Source organism: Harpegnathos saltator, unplaced genomic scaffold, assembly GCF_003227715.2.
Source record: "Harpegnathos saltator strain DR-91 unplaced genomic scaffold, Hsal_v8.6 scaffold182, whole genome shotgun sequence".
Classification (NCBI taxonomy): domain Eukaryota; kingdom Metazoa; phylum Arthropoda; class Insecta; order Hymenoptera; family Formicidae; genus Harpegnathos; species Harpegnathos saltator.
The window spans coordinates 559833-586345 of record NW_020229964.1 but is presented as its reverse complement, the minus strand read 5'-3'; the positions used below and the strand labels follow the sequence as shown (position 1 = coordinate 586345).

The 26513-nt window shown below is 40.5% G+C and overlaps 2 protein-coding genes across 2 annotated transcripts; both read right to left on the bottom strand.

Moving 5' to 3' along the window:
- Positions 1-719: 719 nt before the first annotated feature.
- On the bottom strand, positions 720-24310 carry LOC105182012 (hydrocephalus-inducing protein homolog). Its single transcript, XM_025297612.1, has 41 exons — positions 24291-24310; positions 23702-23948; positions 22717-22968; positions 22345-22522; positions 22038-22244; positions 21772-21951; positions 21594-21686; positions 20442-20875; positions 20121-20221; positions 19938-20064; positions 19625-19735; positions 19222-19464; positions 18756-18979; positions 18448-18574; positions 18237-18373; positions 17742-17978; positions 17087-17390; positions 16760-17020; positions 16138-16468; positions 15720-16016; positions 14860-15104; positions 13907-14209; positions 12339-12516; positions 11894-12122; positions 10821-11051; positions 10071-10375; positions 9837-9996; positions 9571-9766; positions 8875-9108; positions 8244-8416; positions 7967-8171; positions 6806-7380; positions 5251-5386; positions 4251-4541; positions 3560-3805; positions 3339-3452; positions 2848-3081; positions 2468-2695; positions 1994-2139; positions 1392-1575; positions 720-875 (listed from the first exon to the last, which is right to left on the bottom strand). Exons 1-41 carry the CDS (start codon positions 24308-24310, stop codon positions 720-722), a joined length of 8880 nt encoding a protein of 2959 aa, XP_025153397.1.
- On the bottom strand, positions 24171-25938 carry LOC112588280 (uncharacterized). Its single transcript, XM_025297681.1, has 4 exons — positions 25748-25938; positions 24928-25008; positions 24687-24848; positions 24171-24614 (listed from the first exon to the last, which is right to left on the bottom strand). Exons 1-4 carry the CDS (start codon positions 25848-25850, stop codon positions 24439-24441), a joined length of 522 nt encoding a protein of 173 aa, XP_025153466.1. The 5' UTR covers positions 25851-25938; the 3' UTR covers positions 24171-24438.
- Positions 25939-26513: the final 575 nt, after the last annotated feature.

The following is a 26513-nucleotide window of genomic DNA, read 5'->3' as shown; positions in this document are numbered from 1 at the left end:
GACAACATCGAGGTGTAACATCGACGCCCGAACAATTACACAAAATGTAGTGACTGTGATACAGAACGAATGCGGTCCCGAGTGGATGCGTCCAGAAACTCTTTGGAATCGAAAAGCCCGAAAAGCTTACCGAGAAGGAAAGAGAGTTGAAGAGAATTGTAATTCGATATTTTGCTAGTTATGGTTTTATAAAAATCAGCAATTGTCTGTATCTTTTAGTAAATCTTCGGAAAATGTCTCGAGATAGACAGCAGTCGGTAGACTGCTCGCTCTCGGCTGCGATGGTCTTTAGAAGCTTGACCTCACTAATGTGGCAAGCATTTTGTGACTCAATTGGGGGGTATTCTTTATAATGATCAGTCGGTGACTCAGGGATAATGCTTTGTCGAGGCGACCGTCACGATACCTGCGATACCACAATATGGACAATCTCCTGGAGTCCGCCTGAGCAAATATTGGTTCGTTGTACGACGAATCTTCCAACAAATTTTCCAACGTATCCGAGAGCTTCAAATCTTTTGAAAATTCGATTGCACTCTTGGTTATATTTTAAATAATATTATTACATTACAATATATATTTTTATTATGTAATATCACAATCACAATTTTACAGGCATTTATTTTATTTTACGGGCATCGTTGTTGTTCAATATGATAATATTTTGTTGTAATATTTCAACTGTTACATTGAGACATTTAGAAATTTGTCGTTTTCCCTCAATCATGTATACCTCTTAAATAATAAATCCAATTGATGTCAGATATCTTTGGATCCGTGCAATATACCAGAAGCTTTCCAGTTATCGTGAAGCTGTTTTTCAGTTCATTTCCTTCTCTTGAAATATCTTTTAGACTAACAGCGATATCGACCACCTTGTCGTATCAATTTGTTACAAGATTAGTGGCTATATCTTTTATTTTTTATCTTTTATTTTATTTTATTGTACGACGACTTACAATATTTGCACATTAGAATAATAAATCTGTTCGTTTTAATTTGTTGAATGATATTCTTCATGTTAAAATGATATTTTCTAATCTATTTATTTGCATTAGATTAGTTTGCACTTTCCGGACTTAAAAAGAAACAGATATATCGTTGAAATTGATGGACGAAAGAGGAAAAGAGAACCGTGCAGCAACAACGAGAAAGGGAAGATCAAATATTAATATTTTTCAGAAACCTATATTCGAAAACCTATATTCACAGCTATATTGTCCACATGTTATTAAGTTGATGTTAAAATTTAATTTACACTTAAATTATGCTTATATTCCTCGTCGGATCGCTAAAATTGTAAGTCTGACGTACTTATTCGATAAATAAAATCTTTTAGGCAACGAAAAAAATAGGGAATATAACAATCAATTAATATATAATATAGTTACCTGTTTCTCCTTCATATTTAATAACGACGTCTTTGTGCTAAAAGCTTTGGGATCGTCTAGGACGATCTCGAACGATTGGACACTTCTGAATATATTTTTGAATGGTATAAGAGCCGGTGTGTTGCAAGCAACTTCATAGGGTCCTCGAGGTATCGGTAATGAATACGTGCCGACGAGTGGAAATCTACATTTACACATTATATACACACACATATATATATATATATATATACACTGAGAAAAAATTATATAAAAATTAAACAAATATTTGGTCGAATACGACTGTGAATACATTTATTTAAATTAAGCAATTATTTTCTAAAATTCAAGAAAAAAGTTTACATTCAGAACCTCTATATTTCATTTTAGAAATTAGTCGCTTAATTTGAATAAATATGTGCGTGCATGCGCATTTCACAGTCATATTCGAACAAATATTTGTTTAATTTTAATACAATTTTTTCTCAGTGTATAGTGAGAAATAGAATTATCGACGATTATATCTCACGGGTGTGACTTATCGTATTCTTTAACTGCGTGTTAATGATCAAATAAAATGTAGAAATAAGGGACACGCGTTCGCCAGCGACAAATTGTCATACAAAAATTCCCCGGCGATCTCGGAAGTGGCTATTAATGTGGCGAAAATATTATCGACGTCGCTCGGCTCGTAAGTCACGTTAAACAAGGTACTCTTCAAGGCCGGCACTTCGATCTTCTTCGAGGCCTCGAAGCACTCGTTGTCCACCTAGCGAAGGATGGATACTCGCGTTATCGTGGAAATACGTGGCAGACGTTACGCAGACGAACCGAGAAGCATTCATTGTAGGAATAGGCTTGCGAAATGCTCTCTTCGCGAATTTATCGTAAGAGAAACTCCCTAGATAACGGAATCGCGAAATGGAGGATTCTCTTGGAATTTCATTAAAACTGGCGCAGCTCCTCAATAATATTTTATATTTTGGTTATTCGAACCTTCTCGTATAGTCAATCTCAATAATTGTTTCATAAAGGTATATCGAGCGAAGTTTTGAGAAGCTTGTCAAATGTGCCTCAGTTTCCCAGTTTCCACGCACCTTGATCGTAAACACAGCGTTCTTTCTCGTGATATTTCTGATGGGCAAGGAGAAGGTAACATTGCCGCCGAGCATCGCGATGACGCGCGTGGTCTCCTCCGCGGGCGCTGGCGCGGCCTTCAATCGCAATTCATACGGGAACAGGCCGAGTTTGTCGCAATAAACGTCCAGCTTCACCACGGTTTCATCGCTAGGATGTACAGGATGATACTCCAGATCGATGGTTTTCTATCGCATTTGTGTCGATTGTTATTTGCCTGTTGCCTCTTATGATAAACTATAACTCGGTGTGCAACAATGAAAGGATCATTGGTGCAGACATGCTGAAGAGTGTATGTCTACTTTATTCGTATATGTAAGGTATATTGTCTGCAACTAACGCTGGATAAAGGCGCCACCGTCTTCGGTACGTCATGGATCGTGACGTATGGGTGCTGACACGTCGCCTTGTACGTTATCCCTTGTTGTTTGAGTGGATTATCGAGCCTCAAAGCGTAGCACACCGGAATTCGCGCCGCAGTGACTAGCTTGATCGATTCGATCTCCTCGGGCCGCGCGATGTTGTATTGCAACTCGTAAAATTCATATTCTCCCTCTTGATTGGTAAACGTTACCTGGACGTGATGATGATGTAAGCGACTTTGATTATGTCGCAATGAAATGTACTAGAAGAATAGTCTAGAAGATCAGGGATCAACTCGAAAGGGGATATATCGCTTACATTTTAAGAAGTTAAGGATATTATCACGTATGTGAATTTGTATGAGAAAAATTGGTACATGTAATGTCTTAACGTGTCTTTATATATAAAGTACACTAATAATAATATCATAATTGGTTAATTATTCACGCTTTTCCGCAAACGACGTACCTTAAAGTTGCATCTCGATTCCTTGTAGGAGTAAAACTCCGCGCGGTAATCTCGCTGACTGTTCGCCGGCACGTCTATCTTGCTGTTACCGACGAAAGTGATGGCATTGAAAGCCTGCAAAAAAATCCAGAGAAGATGCATCTTATTGTCCGCGAAATTATTGCAAAATACTCAGAAAGCATTGCCACTAGCGTGCGACATTTTCAAACCTTGCTTGCTACCTCGGCGTCCAAATTTTCGATCTTGCACTCGAACAGTTGCTGCCTATCCGTCCAATTATAGACAGGCAAGAGCTCGATAAACTTCGTCTTCGCCGGGAACTGACGTGTGATCCTGCGAAGGACTTGCGGAGCTACACTCAGTCCCTTAAGAGCGTACGCCACAGGCGCTTTATCGCTCGGCAGCCTCAAGAGCAAGGTACCCTGAGATAATTTACGAAAAGATATCACGCTTATCGACTTGTTGTACTTTGCGCAGAATCACAAGATTGTCCTTACGCTCTACTTTCGTCAAAGTAGCGAAGAGAATTTACCAGGCGGAAAGTCAAGAGACTTTTTTATTTATTTCCCGACAGAAAATTAATTTTTCATTTGTTCCTTGCACATTTTCATTCTCCGATTCATTTGGAATATGTTGTTGTAACGATACAATAATATCCGCACTTGAGAAAATACAAAGGAGGTTTACAGAAGAAGCGTTTTTAGGAAGCTGTTCAGCTTCTTGTTCAGCACAGTTAGACTTTGCTCTGTGGAATTTGTCTTCGAGATATTGTTATTATATTAAAGTTAAAGAAATTAAAGAAAAATTGAAGAAACTAAAACCCTCATTTTTTTATCTGTCCCTTTATACCGTTCATACTTTGTCAGAAAACTGGCTTATTATCAATCAAATACTTTTCTTCGGTGCGGTTACCTTATGCGGTTTACTGTCGCTGCTCATGACTAGAGGGGCGTAGGTAATTGCGCATGGAGCCGAGTTCTTCGGCGGCACGTGTAAAACCTCGTCAACGGTGAAATAGTCGCCGTTGATCTCCGGCTTCAATCGCCATGGAACGCCGGTGTCATTCTCGACGCTCAACGACTTTGTCACTTTCTCGCGCACGTGACACGTGAAAAACAAAGTGTCAATGGGCTCTGGCAGCTTGCGGCAACTTCCTGTGATCCTTACGCCGAGGACACCGTATTTGTCGATTTCGAGCAACGCCTGCTCGAAATGCCAAATTTTAGCGTTCCCTGCTAATTATCGTTTCGTTTATCGTTTCATCAAAAAATCGTAATCGAACAACTCAAAGCCTCGCTATCTGGGTAATTTAAATTTCTCGGGTCCAAATTCAGATTATAACAAGAGATTTACAGCCAGCACCGAATTCGAATCTCCAAATTTGGACTGGAGAATTAAGAAATATTAATTTATCGAACAGTAGTTAAACTGACTGAATTTATTCATTGTTAATTCCTCGGGGGGGAAACGCTAAATCGCTGCGAACGTGTCTGCTTGGTCCATTCCACTGCGAACTTATAAATTCGAATTCGGATCTGATGCTTCAATTGTTATCCGGATAACTCGAGTTTGAAGCGTGACATTTATATTGGCCTTAGCAACAATTTGTCCCAAATGATCCGTTGAAACGGATCGTGGAGCGATTTGTCGGGACCGAACGGAGCCTCGAGCGTACAGGCCCAACACGTGCGCGAGAAACGTTCAATTTTCAAGTTCTGAACAGATGAATAACTCGAGAAAGTTAAATGCGATTCGTAAGGACGGCGATTGCACCGCGCTGCGCGCGGTAAACCGCACTCGCGCCTGGCGTACATTATACGGCAAGCGCGAGACTCCCGCGGAGAAGAGCGAGCATACGTATATTTGCACGCGTATAACAAGTACAGAAGATGGAAGTTGTATGTGCGCTCACATCGCCCTCGATCAACCTGTCATGCCGAGTAGGTCGGAAACTGACAATGAAGTTGACGCTCATGCCGGGAGAGCAGTAGCCGGCCGCTGGAGCGATGCTGAACTCCCGTGGCAATTTCGATGTGTTCCACTTGAATCTAGATCAACCGAACACGCATTGATTCAATGACGTCAATGACGTTAATGAGCACGAACGATTATGATATTAAACGACGGGCGATGCGTCGCCTCGAGAAATCTGAATCTCGATATTCGAGAATTGCGACAATTTCCCGGTCGTAACACCAAAATCCGAACACAGGCACGATTTCCCGAAATATAATTCTGCTGGAGCGTACTAATCGTTCCGACCGCTGCCGAGAACAATGTTACACATAGTTGTATTAACTTGCGTGTAACCATTCGGATGCACCTTGCTGGATTCAAATAAGTGGAAACTAATTCATCGAGTTGTTCAACGAAATAATTTAAATGTTTCGGCGAAATTGTATCTTGGAAAGTTTTATCGGTCTTCAGATTTCTCGGTATTGTGGCTTTTCGGGAAATTGTGTACCACGTTTTTTAGATTTCGATATGTTTTTTCTTGGAATAATACGTATCCATCGAAAAATTTAGATGAATCCAAAAAATCAAAATTCCGAGATCCGACAATAATTTTCGTGGGACAATTTTCCGAAACGTCATAATGTTAAAATTAAAATATCGCGACAATATAATTTAAACAGAATTCGAATCTGAGGCGTGAAAGGCTAGTTTCAAAGATGTGTTGTGTTAGAAATTGAAAAGTCGCTATGATTAATGACTTTCCCCGACATTTTTGCTGAAGAAAAATTGTGAGAAATTTTCATGAGAAATAGCGCTGTATAAATAATAGATCCTATACATACTTTTATGCCCACGTAGAAATTTCTCAAAGTTTTCCCAGCGGCAATGCATAAGTTCTAGATAGCCCAGACAGCACTAATGTCCAAAACCGAGACATAAGACGTCTTTCAGACGTGTTTAAGTCGTCTTTGAGATGTCTAGACGTAAGAAGTCTTATGTCCCAGTTTCGGACATTGTGCTGTCTGGGTAGAATGCCTAGATTTGTCCTAAAATAACTTTTCTCGCTATAGCACTGATTAAAAATCCGATTTTTATGCCAAAAATGGTTTGTTTGCAATCGGAATAGAAATATTGTGGGAATTTGCACTGTCGCTCTCCACAGATGAAACCGGTGTATGTTTTATGGAATTATATGAGGAACTCTCTTTTACATCGAGTATTTAATTAAATAAAATAAAAGAGAGAAATTGAAGGCACTTGAGATACGTGTGCACTTTTTGCATATTCATAACTATAAAGCACCGGAATAACAATCGCGGCGAATTAATATTTGTAACTGATAATTATGCAAACATTCAAAGTGTCTCACGATTCGTTCATCGTCTCTGACATAAAATGACGACGAGAAAAGAAATCTTCGGGAAATGTCTGGCGGACTAAACGAGAAAAAGTCCGTTTAGAAATGTTCTATATGGTTAAGGTATTCCAAACGGAGATTTTATAGGAACAACCTTGCACCAATTTCCCCCGTATTCAACAGCGCAATCTTCGTCTCATCTGTGCAACCTTGTACCACAAATCCGAAGGAAAGGTGGGTCTTGCTGAGACGGAAATCCTTTCCAATGCAACTGCCGCATAAGGTGAATAACGGTTGAACGACGAAGTCGGCCTGATATGCCACCTGAGCGACGAAAGGTCGCATTCTATGCGTGGGCTTGTATTTAACAATGACATGGACGATTTTTGCTGGCCGCAGAACGATCGATCCTGCTGGTTCGATCTTGAGAACCTCGGACGACAGGTCGGGTTCTATTATCTGGAGAGCTTTCTCGTCTGTGTCTGCGCTTTGTATTTCTGTGACCGAAGCACGCGTGCGATCCACCTCGGAGTCCTCGGGATCGCTTCTCTCCCGACACGCTTGAATTCCTCTGCGAGACTCGAATCCTGACAGGCGTTTCGTTAGATCGAACCGCAACTCGAGCGCGGCACGTCCGTCGTTTATCACCGGCACTTTCTTGATGATCGTCTTATTAATTGATAGATTACCAAGATCCACCGACTTGTCGCACGTGTTTACCAGACGCACCTGTCGGAATAATTACGATTCTCTGGAGGACGAGTTCTTACGTCGATACGATAAACTGTCCAATTATGAGTAGCTGTCCGACAATGAGTAGAACTTATTGAACACGTTGACTGCCGTATGCGGACCGTACATGCGGAAAAAATAATTCCATTGGTGTAATTGAATTTTCCGTCAGTAAGAATAGAATATATTAATAGGTGGAAAATTTCGTTTCTTTATCTGAACTGAATTTTAATACAAATGAATGTTTGAGCAAATCTATTTTTTATGGTAACAATTGTGGTAACAGAGATATCATTTCTCATCACTGAACCAATTAAAAATAATAATTATATTTATCCCTCGGCAAAATTCACAATAAAAAATTATTGCCGCAAGAAAGCAAACATGTGCTGGTTAATTCGCACACCTTAACTGCGCGCAAGATAACCCGTACTTGGCAGTCGATGCGTCATGTAGATGCAATTACGACAGCTAGCGTGCATGGAATTAACATCCATGCAGTGCAGTGAATTAAATTAAAACTTCTCTAATACACTTTGTACTACGTTGCGCTACGTTTGTACTGCGATACACGATAATGCACCTTATACGCGATTCCTTCGCCTGTAATAGTGATTTCCTTCTCAATCGCCGAGTCGATTGTGAAGCGCAGCTTGTCGCGATAGCACATCCGTTCCAATGGGCGAAATCTTATCGGGATGACGACGTTCGACCGGGCAGCTATCTTTTCCGAAAGGGCGTCAAGGGTCACAGAGATGTGCGGCTTCTCCTCGAATTCGCATTCCAACCTGAAAAGATCCAACCGAAATTTCGCCTTAATTGATCCGCATTGTACGTAACGCAGCGAACGGATCACGCACATGTACGGGACACTGTCGAAATTCGTAATACGTAGATCGACGTGATGCTGAACCGCGGCGAAGGTGTCTTGCACGTAGCAAGGTCCGAAATCGTGATGATTGAAACTGAACTCCAGAGACGGCTTATTTGCAGTCGCTTTCAGGCTTAATCGGTACGTCGGCCCTTTCGAAATCTGAATGAGGAATGAGGAATGAGGAACGTGTTCAGGAGATCTTTTTCAATTGAAATTTCTGTCGGATAAAGAGAATACTTGTCAGACTGTAGTACTTATGTAATAAGTACTTATACATTATTTATGCATATCCGACGCTTGTGAGAATCAAAATAAAATGTGTTTGCAATTATTACTTGTTTATTTATTTATTCATTTAAGAGAATCACCCCTGATGTGTATCAGGGCACTATCAGAAAAAAGTCGAATACGAGAAGAAAATTAAAAAAATTTAATAAATCTAAAAATAAGAAAGAAAAGTATAATAATAAAAGAAAGAAATTATAATTATAAGCTGCGATTGAATTAAAATTGGTATACATTAACAATGAGAAACGCGCCTTATTGAATTTGTATATTTTTTTCTCTTTCGTAAAAGATACTTATTACTAACGTTTAAACACACACGAGAGCAATACCTTCAACAGGGCGCGATGACCTTTTACCACTGTTTTTCTCAACCCTGTTACGGTGAGACGACAGACGACTCGCGACTCGCTGGTCGCGTGACCTTGCTTTTCGGACACTGCGAGCGTGTACATGTTTCTACTAACTATTTCCGATGTCATGCCGAGATCCCAGGAATAATAAATTGTCATTTCGCTCGAGTTCGTTATTTCGAACGTGATCACGACGGGCACTTTCAGCATTAGCTAAAGATAAAGATCACTTGATAATCATGAAAAAAATATACTGCTGCTCTTCATGGGCGAAAAAGATTATATATAATTGCATAAAATTATATATAATTATATATAAATTACATGTAATTACGTATAATTATATATTAATTATATATAGCTCATATATGAAATTTCTTTCTACACAGCCACGTATACAATCGTGTTACACGGTAGTAAACGTTCGCATCGAGAAAATGCTGTTAAGTGGAGAGAAAGGGACAGTTTCTTTCAAGTAATCCACATCGCGAGCTCCCACAATCATAAGGAGCTCTCGGTTGTGTTTGTAGGACGGTTATTTGTTTCTACGTGGATGTATAGTTGCACGTAATTAAACATGGCCATATGGAGACAAGATTCATATACACAGGTACAATGCGTACAATTCTGTGTTTTCGGGTCTTTAATTTTTATTAAAAACAACTCGACACCCACTCTGCCGCAGTCGACGATATTTTCTTGATCCTGCTCGAGTCGCACGAGCCGGCCGTTCCGGTCGACATAGGTAACCGACACCACGACGTCGTACGTAATCGCCGTAACGAGGATGGTGAGCGGCGCCTTCATTTTCTTCACGGCGCATTTTACAGGGAATTGAAATTCACCGACCAGAGTGGGCTGATACTCGAGCCTGCCAAGTCGCGCAAGTACGTGAGTGCGAGCGTTCTAAAAATTGTCAACTTGCTGTCTCTCGTATTTACCGTAGAATCTTCTCGCTCCTCGCATTTAAAATTCCGCTCATAGGCGTTATCTTCAAGTACTGCAGGCATCCCTCGGAATACAAAGAGTCGCGCGTGACTTCGAAGGGCATCTGGAATCCCTCGTCGTTGATTATACGTATCGAGTCCCGTACGTTGGTACCTAGGAAGTATAGCAGGACTTTGTTGAGCGAAGTTCCGAGCAATTTTCCCGTGGCTCAACCTTCTTTTTCTAACCCAGTACAGTCGGTCTCGTCCTCAGGTAAACAAGCGGACAATAAACAGACGGTTCTCTGACGATCGCTACTATCAGGAAGAGGCACTGCAAGTTGTACTTCTCGATGGAAAATAACCAAAAGGACTCAAAGGTGCCGACGCGCTCTGCGAGAAATGCGAAAGCAAACTCAACATGCTTTCCACGCTCGGCGACTCCCTCCGGCAACACGCAGTGAAAATTCGGAATCTCGCCTTCCGCGTGACGGGTTCGATCACTCCATGCGAAACGATAATCGTCCGATGTTGGATTTAACATTCGAAACTTTCTGTAATTTCGAACAAGACGATTTCTGCCTTCTGATAAAGAGAGTATTATTATTTATAACGAATTACAAAATCGATTTTCGTTTTCTATCAATACATGGCGGTATTTTCAGTACCGCGATTACGATTCGATAACTTTAGAAAATGAACTGTCTCTCGTTTCGAGTGAAATTCATCTTAACCCTTTGTATCCTGGATTAATTTTCCGAGCGACTTTTACTCGACAATTCCGGCTGAGGAATTCGTACGCAAATGAAGAACCACTCTATATTAGTGAAAAATCCTTCTATATGAATGGGAAGTCACTCGATTTGTGAGAACCGTCACTCTGCTCTTCGAGCGAGATTTCAGCCCAAGAAACTTTGAGATGACTTTGAGGCTTCCGCGCTATTCGCGCTCGCGCGTTTGTACCCGCGTTTTCGCTCGCTTTTCTCACATCGGCCATACCTCACGTGAGTCTCGCCGACACCGACCACGTGGAACTCAATTACTCTCGTATCTGCCGGAAGCGAACCATCACCTGCCGCTTGATAATCGATGGGTCCTGGCAGTTTCGCGTCGCGCCTACCGTCGGACGGATAGTTGCTTTCCGGTACGTCAAAGTGGCAGTACGGCAGCAAACTTCTTCCCGCAATGGGAATCGCCAACTCGTTCAGTCTCGGGTCGGGATTCTCCACTCTGTTGGCCGATAAACGGATATGCATGCGTGCAAATAGTATCGGGAGTTTACGAGGTTTGATCGGAAAGTACCGAGAATTTTTAATGTTCTCGAAAAGTATTTATTTAATCTTCAATGTCAATCCCATCTCCTTCAAAGTAGGCCCCCTGTGATATTATACACTTATACCAACGTAGTTTCCAGTTTGAGAAACACTGGTGGAACGCCTCTTTAGGTTATCGTCTCGAGCTGGATCTGCGATTTCGCCTTTATCTCATCTACTGTTGAAAAACGTTGTCCTTCTGAGTTTGGGAAATAGGAAAAAGTCACAGGAAAAAGTGACATAGTATCGTCGCCAAAGGCCTTCTTTAACATTTTGAACGCTTCGCTGCACTTAATTCCGTTTTTAACACAAACTTTCAGACAACTTTCAGACTCTCTGATCCGACTGATTTCGCCACACAAAAAATCGCCAAACACACTGAAGCACGTCTTGCTCATTCGCTCGTCAAACACAAACCAAACGTCGCAGCTGCCTGAAAATTGACGCGTACGTCACTGGTAGTGCTACCAACACACAAAGAAAGAATCAGCTGAAGATAGACAAGATACAGCGCGCGCGCAATTTCAAAATTCTCGTTACTTTTTGATAAAACCTCGTATCACGACGCAGTCGACGGTAGATCCGATGGACGAACGGAAATGCATGCATCTCTTTCGCGTGCGCTACGCAGAACGAAATTCGCGATCGCAAGCCGCGAATTTCGTTCTACGTAGATCTCATAGATCCGCTGCGCTTGGGCATTTCTGTTGCTCAAAGCGTCAGATCGTCAGAGCGAACGAGTCGCAATAATGATCGCACTTGCAAATGAGACACGCTCTGTAGTCGAACACATCCATGGGGGAGAATCGCAGAGTGAATTCTGCCGATTCACCCGGCGGCAGGATTCCTTTTTCGGGCTGAATCCCGAACGGCAAGTCGTCGCTCTCTAACCAACTGTCGCTACTGCGCTCTGTCAATCCGGCTCTGCTGCTGAAGAGATCGGACGGGACGCAAGCTTTGGCAAATGCTTTTATCTCGACGATGTCGTCTGTGGAAAAAAAAAAGTAATTTAATTCGTAACGAGATTTGCCGGCACACGACGACGAAGAAGCTTCTCCCGGTAGAAGTATGCGTTTTCTCTGTGCGCGATATTGATTGATAATTGATCAGCTGATTCTACCGACCTACCAACCTCGCAGCTAAAACTAAAATTTCCGAGATCGATTTCGGAGCTGACCTCATATTGATCTCTAATGGAACTCACGAGTCGGGCGTGCGGACAAATTAGTCGCGGACCTCGCATCTGCTCGTGGTGGTCTCGGCGTGGCTCGCGAATAATTTGCGGTCCGTCTCGTCGGGTACTGCTCGTCCATATTTATCTGCCACGTGTACTCCACGTCGACTGTGCCGGTGTTCGAGAAAGTGAATACGTACTCGCGCGTCTGCCGGGAGATAGGTGCTAATCACGATCATGTTGTATTTCAAACTGGCGGATATTCAAATTGAAAAGCGCATCTTCGCGCTGCTTGATTTGGCGGAGACGAAATTTGAAAAGCGCCACGTGATTCCACATGAAAAGTTATAGTACCGAAATCTAAATGTCGAAACGTTTCGGAGTAGTAATTTCTTCTCGAAATAATCGCACGCTTTAGGAAAGTTATCATATATTGGGCAATATCGTCACGGTATTCGGATTTCATCATTATGATTTTCAAGAAATGACAGCAATTGCTAGATTTTGATTTTTTCGAGCAGCGCACGTTCAATCTTGATTTCTGAGTCATTCGGATGATCAGGCAAGAAAAGCGCATCTTGTTCATACTTCGAGGTGGTGGAGAAACGGAGATTTTTATTTTCTTACCCCCGTGAGAGAGAGAGAGAGAGAGAGAGAGAGAGAGAGAGAGAGAGAGAGAGAGAGATTCACGTATTACGCCAACTTTAATGGAAAATCAGTCGAATGCTGCACACGCACACGGTAGTTTTAATATTTAACGAACAACAGCTGGAATTGCTCGGATATAAAACCAACAACGACAGTGTCTGTATTTTACCGCCGGTATTCCGTGATATTTATGCCACGCGATGCTCGTGTACGCACCAATTCGGAAAATCCCCGCGTTATTATGAACAAATATTTAAATTCGATACGGGCGAGTGATTGTGAAGTTGTTTATATAATTCCTATTTTTTGTTTTCGATTCAATGGCCGGACCTACGCTACAATCACAACGAACAATTCTGCGACTGACGATCAAGTCGTGTTACGCAATACGGAAGAGCGAAGCGATACATATCGGTAAAAATTTCAAAAGTTTAAAATATTCAAAACGTTATTGTGTCCAAATATGATAATTTCAAGGAAAAAGAAAATTAAGGAACAAAAACATCGCGAAAAGTATTCCTTTTCGAGAACGTACAACGTTGAAACTATCGACGATTAACGTGATTTATTTCTACCGGAGCGATGAAAATGACAAATTTTTTTTTTTTTAATACGTTGTGCAAAGGCAGAAATGTTTACTTATCGCTTTTTAGTTTTACTAAATAACGTTCATTAAAAATATAAAATGCATCGTTGTATAAATTTGAGTATTCTCAATAAAAAATCCGGTTATATAAAAAAATTTGAGCATATTAAATAAAAAATTAGAAACCGATCGTACAAAAGTTCGATTAATTTTTATAAGAAATTACAAAGCAGTCATTCGACCATTTAGTAGTTCCAGCGTTAAAACGCACCCCCGCTAAGATTTCCATGAATCGGCAGCGCAGTCTAATTGCGTGAAGATTTAGGCAAGAGATAAATAGAGAAGTCTACAGGATCTACGCAACCTGAAACATTAACGTGTCCTTGAAATTGATCTCCTTAACGAGGCAGGAGTACTTGGAGAATGCCACGGTCGCGTTAAGCAACACTTGGATGTACTTCGTCGTGCCAGGTACGATCTCGTGGCTTGGCTCGTTAACGGGCTCGACCGCTTTTCTCGCGAACGTTCCCTCATTTGTTCCTTGCTCGCCGGCCCCATCGTTGGAATTTATCGCCACCCAGCACACCTCCGTCTCCCGATCGTCCCAACACGGTTCTTTCGCGGGATCGACGAGCTCGATCGCACAGACCGTACAGTCGAGACGCGTCTGAATAGTCGTTACGAGATTATTAACCTCCTCCTCGTGCTCCATCGTGGTGTTAGTGAAATGAATGCTCCGCAGAGACGCAAATATCGGGAGCATCAGCCGCCGCTATCGACCGTTATCGTAACCGTTTGTGAAATATTGGAGATCTAATAAGAGAGTAATTTCGGATATTTCAGGTACAATGAAACAAGATTATAATAAACAATAAATGATCAATTTATTATTAATGGCCCTTTAGCTAAAAAATGTTAAAGTAGAGCGAAAATAAAAATAAAAATAAAAATATAAAAAATGATTACATTATTTGCACATAAGAAAGAATTGATAAATAAGGAAGCAGGCAAAGGAGTAAACAAAGTTTATAGAAATATTAGAACAAATAAATAAATAGATGAGAAATATAGAAACAGAAATATACACAGAAAGAATTATAAAAGAATATCCATTTTATACATTTTATATTTTTATTATACTTTTTTGTTATAATTTTGTGAAACTATATGTGTGAAAAATAGCGCAGAGCCGTAAATTAAAATAATTCATTCTTTCGCAGAATTGTAACGACATAAAAATACAATCGTTTCATTTTACCTGAGAGATCCGAAAATAACTCATTGCATAACAGACCAATACAAATTTGATCTTATTACATCGACGTAGCTCGCCGGTTCCGAGGAGAGGAACGTCGCGATGATTTCCTTGCAAGTCGAACTCTTGAGATGACCGATGGACGGAGTGAATACAACGTTGGGATGCGCGCCCCATTGGAATCGCAAATGCCGGTCCGCCGATTTATTGGTGATCTTGAAGCTCTTCCTGTATATCTTGTTAACGAAGCAGCATCCGTACTCCAATTTGTAGGTCAACGAGACCGGTAGCGCAGTTGATAACGAGACTGTAAGGTAATAAATAAATTAATAAACAACCGGTGAAGATAATAAATCAATGGTTAACTTATTGACTGCCAAGTACGAGGTATCTCGTGGTTGGTTTACGACAGAGAACTGTCCCATGCGGATTAACTTCTACGGGTTTTCCTTTCTTATTCGAGAATACATTTTATTTGTTTCATTTAATATAATCTAATGATCTAATAAATAATAATTAAAAAAGGAATAATAGAAATAATTTAATTTACTTAATTCACTCAATTTACCTAATTTATGTAATTTAAGAAATTTAATTCATTTCACTGAATAATGAATGCTAATTTATTAGCATGTTAAAATAACAAGCAAATTTAAGAGCGACATCGAAAATAAAATTTCCCGATGTAGCAGTCAAAAAGCTCGTATTTTAAAATTAAATTCCCAGTGAGGCAAATTATAGAGAATATATGTGAAAAGTATACTTTAATCAAATATATATTTTATTATTTATGAGAAGAAAGAAATGTGTCTGAAATTATTACTGAGATTGTCAGAAATCTCGGCCGACCGTGGCAAATATACAACCGCTGTATAATTGCTCTTATATCTCTCTTTATCTTTCTCTTCCTGAGTTCCTTTACCTCCCGTCACGCTGTCCGACCGTGAAGACGATCTTCGCAATCTGAAATTTGATTCCCGTCTCTCGTTGACAACGACGGTGGACTTTGCACTCACGAGCTTCAGCCCCTCCAGTACAATTAATTCCGCGTATACCTCAGCCTTCAGGTCGATCGTCAGATTCTCGTAGGGATTATCAGCTACAAATAATCGCACCAAGCCCACGTACTTGCCGACCTCCCGCGGGCTGAATTTCACGTCAAGCGAAACCGTTTGTCCGGGCGTTAAGTGAACCACGAGGCATCGATTACCACCCAACGCTGCAATGTTTCGTTGTCGGAAAATCGGATGTTCCTCTTTGAGTTTATGATCGTTATTTCAGTTTATTTAATATACGTATTTAGTTCAGTATATTTCATCGTAAGGAAAAGCCGAACTCACTTCGCTCTGCTCCGTAATCCCGTCCATCCGTCGAATCCTCGTCATTATCGTCGTGAGAGCCGATAGTGAAGAGGCATTTCGGATCCTCGTAAATCTCGACGATCACTTTCGCCGATACTACACCGACGTTTTGGAAGACGAAGCTTTTCGTATCGGTATCATTTACGAGCGTACGGCCGAAGTTGAGCACAGCTCGTTCTCGTTTTCCATTCGGCGGCTCTACTATCGTCACTTCTGGCACGCAAGCTTGTCCCGTTAATTTAACGGAGAACTTTTCGTCCTTCAAATGCGACGGCTGCTCGACCTCTATCCCGAGGACCGCGTGACTCGTCTGTAATTAAGAACATAACACTGAACACGGTGGAAAGCCGACGTGAAAAATATATTATTAAATTATTCCATCAGAGAGAGACAGAGCGACAGAGAGAGAGAGAGAGAGAGTTTCTCCATTTATCTTCCTCCGCTCTTTAAAAATCTTTTCTAACTTTTGGAATTTTCCCCGTTCCTTTTTTAGGGAAGCTGAATTTCGCTGTTAGTTTGTAAGGAACCTCAAGGATACATTCTTCGGCTCTAGAATTTCGTCCCTTTGCATCGCACGCTTTGTCTTTTGTGAAAACGTTACCTCTAGTAACGTCGGCTTAAACGTCACGGCAAATTTTTTCTGGCTCATCGGAGGGATGCTTTGTTTGTCGGGTGCCACTACGAACGCGTCGGGTTGAAAGATGACCGGTGAAGATGATTCTTTGTATAAGGTAATTTCTACGTTGGCAGGTATAACGTTTCGGTTGTAAAGCTCGAAATACGTTGTATGGGTGTGATACACTTTGATGTGCCGAAAATACAGACGTCTCTCTTGACGAGCGAATATAGTATGCGCGTCAATCTGTTATAATAAATGATTAATGTGGCAACTTTGCATTTTTGCAAATTGATAAAACAGGAAAGTCACCTCTTTTGGGCAGATGAAATCCTGGATACGATTCACTATGTAATTTTCACGGAACATGGCGTCAAGATTGTAAAGGTCGACGCTAGGTAGGCAAGAGTTTACGGAAAGCGTTACTAATTTGCCGCTTCGATCCTCGGGCACGCTGTCTGGCACGAAAATTAGTATTTGCTCTTCTTGCGACCCAACGAATTCCGGGTAGCATTCGATTGTTACAGTATCGACTATACCTGGCGCGACGTCTCCCTCGGTCTTGGTTACGGTAAAAGGACCGACTTGCAACTTGGTCGTAAATTCTGGAATTTTCCTGTGCGAACAATAAGACGTTACTAAATCAAAAGCTACGCCTCTTACGTGTCGTCACTTAAGTATCGGAACAATTAAAAAATTCAGCTCGCGATCAAAAAGTATTTTGGCCGAAAAAATTACCGAACCTTTTCAGTCAAGTTTACCTTTATTGCATATTTCATGGAAACGAATTAGTGAAGTAATCGCAATCATACTCTGTCGTTCATACATCACTATCGCACAAAGTGCGAGTTGATTTATCATCGAAAAGAGTATAGAAAATTGAATTTCTTGACAGAGAAATTTTTCGAACAAGGAGAAGAAAGAATTGTTTCATTTTTTTTACTTGGTGCTTGAGCTTTCGATCGGCGACTGCTTTTTATCCTTGCTGTCTAAATTATCTGTCATTTTGTCGGAATCTTTTTGGATTATGTTCTCCTTCTTAATCTGCGTCATGTAGGTGACCGACGGGTGTTCAATGGGTGTCTTCTGGATGAAATAATGAAGAGGGAACTGTCCAATATTTTCCACATGCAAGTACATCGTCTCTTCGGTGCACACGGCGAGAGAGGCGAAATTAATTTCGGGGTAAGGAAAAACGCGGAATCTATGATTGAAAAGAACAATTAACACGATATCGAACGGATATCTGTCTTCTAATAATATACTGATCTGATCCCTAAGATATAATTTACTAATAAAAATTGAGATCAGCTAAGAAAAAGATAAGTAATCTAGTCGAGAAAAAATCGAGAGAAAGAATCTTTCGTTCGGAAATATGATAAAATTTAGAAATATACTATTAATACTTTGAATGTATTATTAATATTTATGCTATTAATCTTCTCTAAAGATAATACTTGACCTAGTGTAATAAGCAACTAGAGAAACAGTCAGTGGAATTTTCGCAACCATGGCAGCTTGTTTATTTATATCAAGAAGATGACATTGAAGTATCGGACACTGTTTCAGCGTAATTTCGTTTCTTGGTCGAAAAGTTATCTGAAAAGGAACGAAATTTTATTTCAACCAATTGATTCGCGTTTATTATTAGACAAACAATTTCTTCAAAGTACTTGTACGGTTGCCTCTTTCTGCGATTCGATGAAACCAGACGCAGGACTAATTTCGATATTTTCTTTCAGTTTGGCAGACAAATCCTGTGCGATCATAGCCAGCTTGTCTGGCTCATCCAGAAGTATACTAAACGAACAGCATACCAATAATGTATCATAAATTTAACATGAAAATAATTGTGAAAAAAAGATACGTCGCACGAACGAATATCGATAGCGTTAAACGAAAATGGAGATGAGGATTTCAGCACATGTTAGCTTTTAAATATCTTACAAACTCGCGAAAACATACTTTTCTCTACACTTACACATATTTTACTTCGTAATTTCCCCGATTGCTTATTGTGAAGTTTGCACTTGTGGGACAACCAACTTTCACGTACTTTAAATCAATTGGATTTACATGATTAATGTCAACAGCCACGTCGTACGTTTCGCCAGATAGAGAGAGGCTTTCCGTAAAAATCGATTCCACATCGTTCTCGTCGATGAAGAAAGCGTCGAAAGTCAAACTCGCGTCGACCGCTCCAACCTAAAGCCGCAGAAATTGTATTTTTGAAGAAAAATTTCATCTTTACTTTTTCACAAATGAAAAACCAACAGCAAAGCCAATCGCCAAAAAAAAAAATGCAAAAATCGACCGAACCAAGATGTGCCAACAATTTCCGCTCAAAAATTGTCATCATGTTGAAAAAATATCTCACAATTTCTTAAGGAATTTAAATTTCAAATAAATAAACGCCATATATTTATTGCTTTAATGCGATCTCTCACTTTGCTGGCATGGTAACAAAATTCAATCTCTTGATCACTCCCGGCTTTCACGATTCCGCTGATCGGGGCGAATGATATTTGAGGATCTAAGGATTCATCGGGCATTAGACGCCAAAGGATCTGAACCGGGGATCTGTTTCGAATGGCACGAGTGAGAAAGTCTCTCCTATACAGGAGCACTTGGCCGAAGGACACTTGTTTGTCTTCGAGTTCGATATCCAATTTCGAGCCGCTGCATCGAAGCTATTATAGAAGAAGTCGCATTAACATCAATGTTCTGCGACGACCTCACCATATTTTATATAAACGAATTATTTTATTTTAAATAATATATATTTTAAATAATATAACATTTATTTTAAATTATGCAAAATACCTTAATTTATCGACGTGTTATATTCACCTGGATTGTATCGACGTGAGGATTATTCGTCACGCATATGTGCAGCTTGTCGGTAAATGAGCCGAGTTTCGTGACGCCTGCCGATATCTTCAGCGATCCGCGCTGTCCAGCCTGCAAATGCAAATTGTATTTATTATATAATTACGTCAAGTAATTTCCAAACGAAGAAAGATATTTGAGACGGCTCTGACGGTGTGAAGAAGTAATTATCGTGCCCAACATCTAGCGACACTTTTCATCAACCTCTTACTGGTCGGACGATTGTATGAAAAAATACAATGTAAAGGAAGAATCAAAAATATCTACAGCTCACTGGAATGTGAAGCTTCTCTTCTTCCAGGATGAAAATATCCGGTATATTTTCCTCTAAGTAGAAGCACACCTCCGCATCAACCTTGGATACGTTGCGGAATTTGAATTCCGCCTCGCGACGATGTTCACTGTTTGCAAATTACGCGTCTGTAATCTTCGTTAGAGAAAATACTTCGAAACGCACCTCTTGTCCTTTCGAAACACCAGCAAGGAACCGAAATCGTAAGCACCAGTGTCGGAGAAGTACGCAGGATCATGTATTTCGGCGATCTTCGATTCCTCCACCTGCGCGAATCGCGCATTTCATTAGTCTAACAAACCCATTGTTTACACATTTTTCTAAGAAAGTTTTTTTCTAAGAAACTTTTCCAGTTTAACTTCGGTTAAACTGCTGAAAGGGGGAAACAGTCAATATCCTTGATAGCTCGATAAAAATCACAGAGAGGGGACTCGGCGAAATTCTCTCGTGTCGAATGTTTTGAATTATGAATGATCACATTGTTACTTTTGAAAAGACGACATTAGGATTCATATCCAGGCCGGGGACATCCGCGATTCCGCTAACATTGATCTCGTAAGTTATATCATCGCCGTCGATGACGGATAACGCGTATGTGTGTCGGTGAGTTCCCATTTCCTCGGGTTGATATCGGATCTTGAATTTCTGACTCTCGCCGGACTGCAAGATCCATCGTGGCTTCAGCGTCTCCTCGAGCATTGTTGTATTCGCGTTGTTGGATTCGACGGTGTCTTTGCTCCCGATCGTGGATGCGTTCAACGACACAGCGTCCGCGGTTTTACCGGCGAGACGCGATCGTTTTCTTCGTTTCGCCTTCTCGACGTGATTCTCTTGGTTATCAAGCGCGTTCGCTCTCGAAGAATCGATCCCAGCGAGCGTGGGCTCGCGCATCGCGCACAACGAGACGATTCGATAGGTTCCTGATTAACGGTATAAAATAATTAATCAATGAGTGATGGATAATATAAGAAGGGATATTAAGTAAGTAAGGGGTAATAAGTAACAAGTGGGTAAGAACGATATAAAATAACGAATCGGTAAGAAATATTAACCAACGATTGCGACTAATTATTTGCAACAATAATAACTTTAGATTGTGCGAATGAGTACTATTTACACAAGAGAAGAAAACGAAACGAATGTACGCGAAAGGCGAGACATCAGCATGAAAACGCTGTTCCAAGACATAACTCGATTAATAAAAACACAAAAAGTCAAGGTTAATATTGAGATTGAAACAGAAAAGAATAATCTAAAATAAAATTTAAAAAATTGAACAAAAAGTATCTCAGTAAATTATACAAATATCCTACTACAGCAAAATATAATATAAATAATTATTAATATGATAAAAGTGTCGACGCAGTCGACGAGGTATTGCATACATTCGAAGCTGCGGTATAATCCAACTTCGTAGCTTCGAATCTTCGAATTTTGTTCGGAGATCTGCGCGATTAGCATCGTTTAAATGTTCGAATGTTGGAATATTCCAACTTGGAAATCTCGTTCTTCGAATATAATGCCCCCGAAGCTTCGAAGCTGCTTGAGAGCCTTAGTACAAATTCTCATGAGCGAAATAACTAATTCGTCCTCGCGCAAAAACACGTTACGTTGAGAGACGAGTTGTGATATACTCGCCATCATTGCCAACATCTCGTTTCCGTATGTCACTCGGCTTGAGAATGTAATATCTCTTCGGCTGGAGATCCGGCTCTGGCGAAATTTCCACGGCTAAGCGCGAAGTATTATTGTTTCGTTAAATTTTACATTTACATTAACTTGAGGGGTTCATTTCAAAAGTGATCGCGTCGCTTACGAAGAGTTTCTCTGGCCGAGCTATTTTCGCTCATCTGGTTAACCAGCACGTCGTACATCAGCCGGTCCCACGGATCCGTGGCATTTACGTACCAGATACGAAATTCGCTCGCGTGTGTCTGCGGAAATAAATTATAGCGGGAGTTTCCGCACAGCAGGCTCATCGGAAATACAAAGCGTGCTAAATTATACATCACCTTCTCACTGAAAGCGGGGCTCTTGTCTCCTGGCTTATCGGTTTGCACGATTTTGCCGTTTATCGTGAACAGCGAGTCCTAAAAATCGATGACGACCTATATAACTCCCAGTTTAATAATTTATACGAAGGTGCGCAGTACGATAAGATCGCGTGAAATATTGCCTTCCTAAGAGGATCCCAATTTTTGATGATGTTTTCTATGGCCGAAAGATTATTGCGGTAATCGTCCATAGCTTTAGCAATATTTTCCAATTCTTCCGACATTTCCCGCTTCTCTGAGGATCCCAACAGATAAACAGATGACAGATAAGAGGGGGACCCTAATTTACCCTTGCTGAACAACTTAATCTCTGTCAGGTTCAACTTTGGAATTACCTGGTTTCTCGTCGTCGCTGTTTTTCAGATCTTTAAGATTTGGAATCGCTTTCTTGCCAACTGGCGCTTTGGGAGCGCGAGATTTATCCTCCCGATTGTTGAATTTTTCGCTCTTCGTTATTTTATTCGTTCTCCTACTTTTCGCGGTGTCCGACTTGGAAGATTCAGGCAATGATTTCTGTAAAATATGAATTTTGTCGACGAGTAATATTCATAGGAGAATCACAATATTCTCGTCGACGACGAAAAGCAAGATGAAAACATTGTTACACACATGCACCCAGCTATGTAGGTCTTTATATTTAAAATTCTCGAGAATGGAAGAAAGAAAATTCCGACCATACGTCTGCGTAGTTAAATTAAAGTGGATACTTTTCTTCGCCTTAGCTCTGTCATCTGTTGTAGAAAATCCGTTCGCCTTTGTAGCGCTTCTTGCTTCTTTATCGGCAAAGTACGTTCCAGATACAATTTCTTCTCATCTTCTGCAAGTAGTTCATACTCAGACAACCACATTTCGTCGATTTCTTGGATTCTTTTGTCAGTTTCTTCCGCCAATCTTCTCGCTACATTCGTACGATTGTTGCAAGAACTTGAGAACTCGATGCAAAAACTTAAAGACATAATCTTCAAGTGATATAATCTATTAGATCACAATTCACCTTCTGATTCTCGCAATTCCTCCATTCTTCGAATATATTTATGCATCGAATTCATAAAAGTCACAAACAACGAGTATTCTACGTATCCGACGATGTCGAGTAGTACGAGAAGCGTTGCAATTTCATCTTTGAAAAATGCGTTCTTCAAAGTCTGCAGCACAAAGCCCTTCTTGAAGCCCGGCAACAATAGCCTGCTCGTTGAAAAAAAAAATAACGAGAAAAAAATATATAGAGAGTTCATAGAAAACATGTTTATAATACCCAACAAATTACCCGTATTTGCATGATTGATTATTATTGTAAATTTATTTACGGGTAAAAAGACACCCTTTGAGATGTGAACGTGACGAGGACAAAGTAAGCAGTGAAATTAAAAAATGATTAATAAATGTCAATGAAAAATAATTAAGTAATAAAATTTAAGGAAGACAAAAACGGTGTAATACGTATATGTAAGATAAGACGAGATACCATAATCAAATTTTTTTTGAAAATATATTTTAGTCGCTTAAACTCTACCTTTCTCGAAGAATTCCAGTTAATAAGCGAACATCGATTCCGAGAAAAGTGTTATCCTCGGACTCCCCGGCACTCCTCCTCTCGCCGGGAGATTTGTCTTTCGTCAATTTTGCCACATAACGCGACAGATTTTCCCGCAGCAGCGAGATCACTTGAATCTTGCATTCGTAAAGACTCACGGGATCCAGGAATTTCAAATCTTGTTCGCGTGGAATTTTTGCAAGTCTCCCTTCAGGTAGAATGATTGATTCACTAGTCACGTCGCTCTCGGAATATCTTCTGTTCTCTATCGCCGTTTTCGGCTTGGATTTAATGGTTGTCAGGGATTTCGGTTCTTCAGAGGATATCTCGTTCGCCACCGCTTCTCCGTTTTGTTCTACAAATTTGTTTACTTCTGCTCTTGGCGATGCAGTTCTCAAGACGTCTCTAGTGTGAAAAACCAATTCGAAATTATCTACTCCCTCTTCAATGAGGAAACACTCGAATTTTTCTCTCGGACACGAAACTCTTACAGAGATTCTCTATTTAAAAATTCAACTTCCAATTAACACGTTCGCTATCGAGGTTTATTTCGGGAGAACTTTCCCTACAAGTCATCTCGTTTCCTTTTTTCTTTTGCCCATAATTGTGCAAAACAGATTTAGCTTGATAATTCTCGATTCGCGAAAAGGATATGGGGAGCAGAAGGTAGAAAAGAAAGAATCGTCGCAACACGAACGTGACCCCGATCTCTCGTGAGAGATCGTTGCGTCACACTTCATATATTACAACATAACACGTCCTGACATCATCCAGGATGTCTATACTTAGAACGTCCTGAGGCACTCTCCAGGAATTTTCAATGTGTCTGGAATAGTTCTGCGATGCCTTGTGCTATTTGGGGCCGATGGCGCGAACGTGTTAATTTCTCGTGTGATTACTTGTATTTCTCCAGCTCTGACAGGCATTCTCGATACACGTCGTCGATGATCCGTCGCGACTCGACGGAGAACTGGTCGTCGCCGAGTGCGATTCCCTCAATCATAACGTTGTCTATGCACAGCAAAGGCACTCCCAGTACCCTGGCGCTTCTGCATGCGGCCTCTTGATATTCTAATAACGACAGCGCAGTGTAGCAAATATACCTCCCGCGCCCCAACATACTTCCGTCGTACGCGAAATTACCGGTGAACGGCGCGCCGTGGAAAATAATGCAGACTTTCTTGGCCGGTCGGGCAGGGTCGGGCTCTGGGATCGATTTCCTCTCGAGACTGTCAAACAGTTCCTTCACGGGATCTTTCATCCTTTCGCAGAAATGAGCTTCTTCGCGCAGAGCCTCTATGTAGCCTGCAAATATGCAGTCATATTTTCACCAGACGATAACGATAATTTCGCAAAAATATTCATCGACCGAATAGCGACTCACAAGCGAGCATGTGTCCAATCTCTTCGGGTCTCCTCGTCAGCCATACTGACCGCTCGGGAGGAGAATTCTTGAGATTTTGTTCTACGATTAAACGACAGTTGAGTACAACTATAAATTATATTTAAAGCTTCTGTTTACTTATTTATTGCAAGTACAATACGACAATAGATATATTTAAATGAAATATAAAATGTACAAATAAAGCAGACAAAGTAAAATAAAATTTCTATGTATAAAAGTAGAAGAGAAATAACAATAAATTGAAATAGTCTGTACTTATCCAAATTATCACAATAAAACAGATAAAACAGATCTCTTAAAATTATTAACTGAGCTCGTACAAAATCGCATGATTTTAATGTACAATATGCAAATTACACGATTTTATGATTGATCCATTTTGAGGCAGAACATAGAGTAAGGATCTTTCGGAAACGCCGCTCCCGGGGACATAAATTAAAATTAAGAAGAAACAATGGATTAGAACAATCACAATATTTCCCACTATACATAAATATCCGAAATTTTTGAAACTTTGAGAACTCGAAAATATACAATTAAATATATACGGAATTAGTTCTATTACGAAGTTTGATATTTAAAATTTTCAAATAGAGTTCTCAAGGATTCAAAGTTCCCAAGTCGAATTATTCGAAGCTTCAAAGTTTCGAATATGTCAATTATTATAGTACCATCTCTATAGTTAAACGTCATGATTTGAGAAAGAGAAAGAAAGAGAGAGAGAGAGAGAGAGAGAGAGAGAAAGGGAGAGAGAGAGAGAGAGAGTTTATCTTTGATTATTCTCAAAGTGCGTACATACCGCTCAACGCAGAGACATTTCCCTTCTCGATTGCTTCCGCTGACAAAGCATGCGCCATCTCACTCACAAGGCTATTATAGAATTCCATTAAAAACGACGGCATTCTCTCCCCGAGTTTTCGAGGCGGTAATAGGATTTCTTTAACTCCATAGTAACGAATCAGCGCCTCAGCCGCTCGTTCCTCTTCCGGAAAGAGGCTGCGAACGCGTCGCCGTTTATTCAATGAGGTACATCGCAGGATGGCGCGCATTCTGCGCCATTTCACCCATTACTCTCACTGTCGACTCTCATTGGACGTAAAAAGAAAATGAGCAAACAGATGAACAATGCTCTTGTATTTTTTTCCTCTTTTTGTTTTTCATCATAGCGATTACCACAGATGCACGAGGCCGGCCGCGTTTCGCGTTGCAAATTCCCATTTTCGATCCGTCGTGGAAAGAACTTCCGCAAAAAGGGTCGATTTTCTGCCCGTTTTTCGGTCCTCGATTTTGGAATCGAATTTCATGCCAAAAGATAGTTCATGATGAGACATTAATTATAAAACAGTTTTACGTTGAGTATACGATTAGTTTCAGAGATGTAGAGGGTCAAAGTGATCACCTACCTACCTACCAAGAAATGGTATGACACTAATAACGATTTATCGCACGAATTTTTGCAAAATTCGGTATCTATGGGTTCTTTGAGTTGCTGATTATGAATCTATTGTCAGATTTAAAAAATTCAAGATAGCAGGTTCAACATGGGGGACACACATAGTGAAACA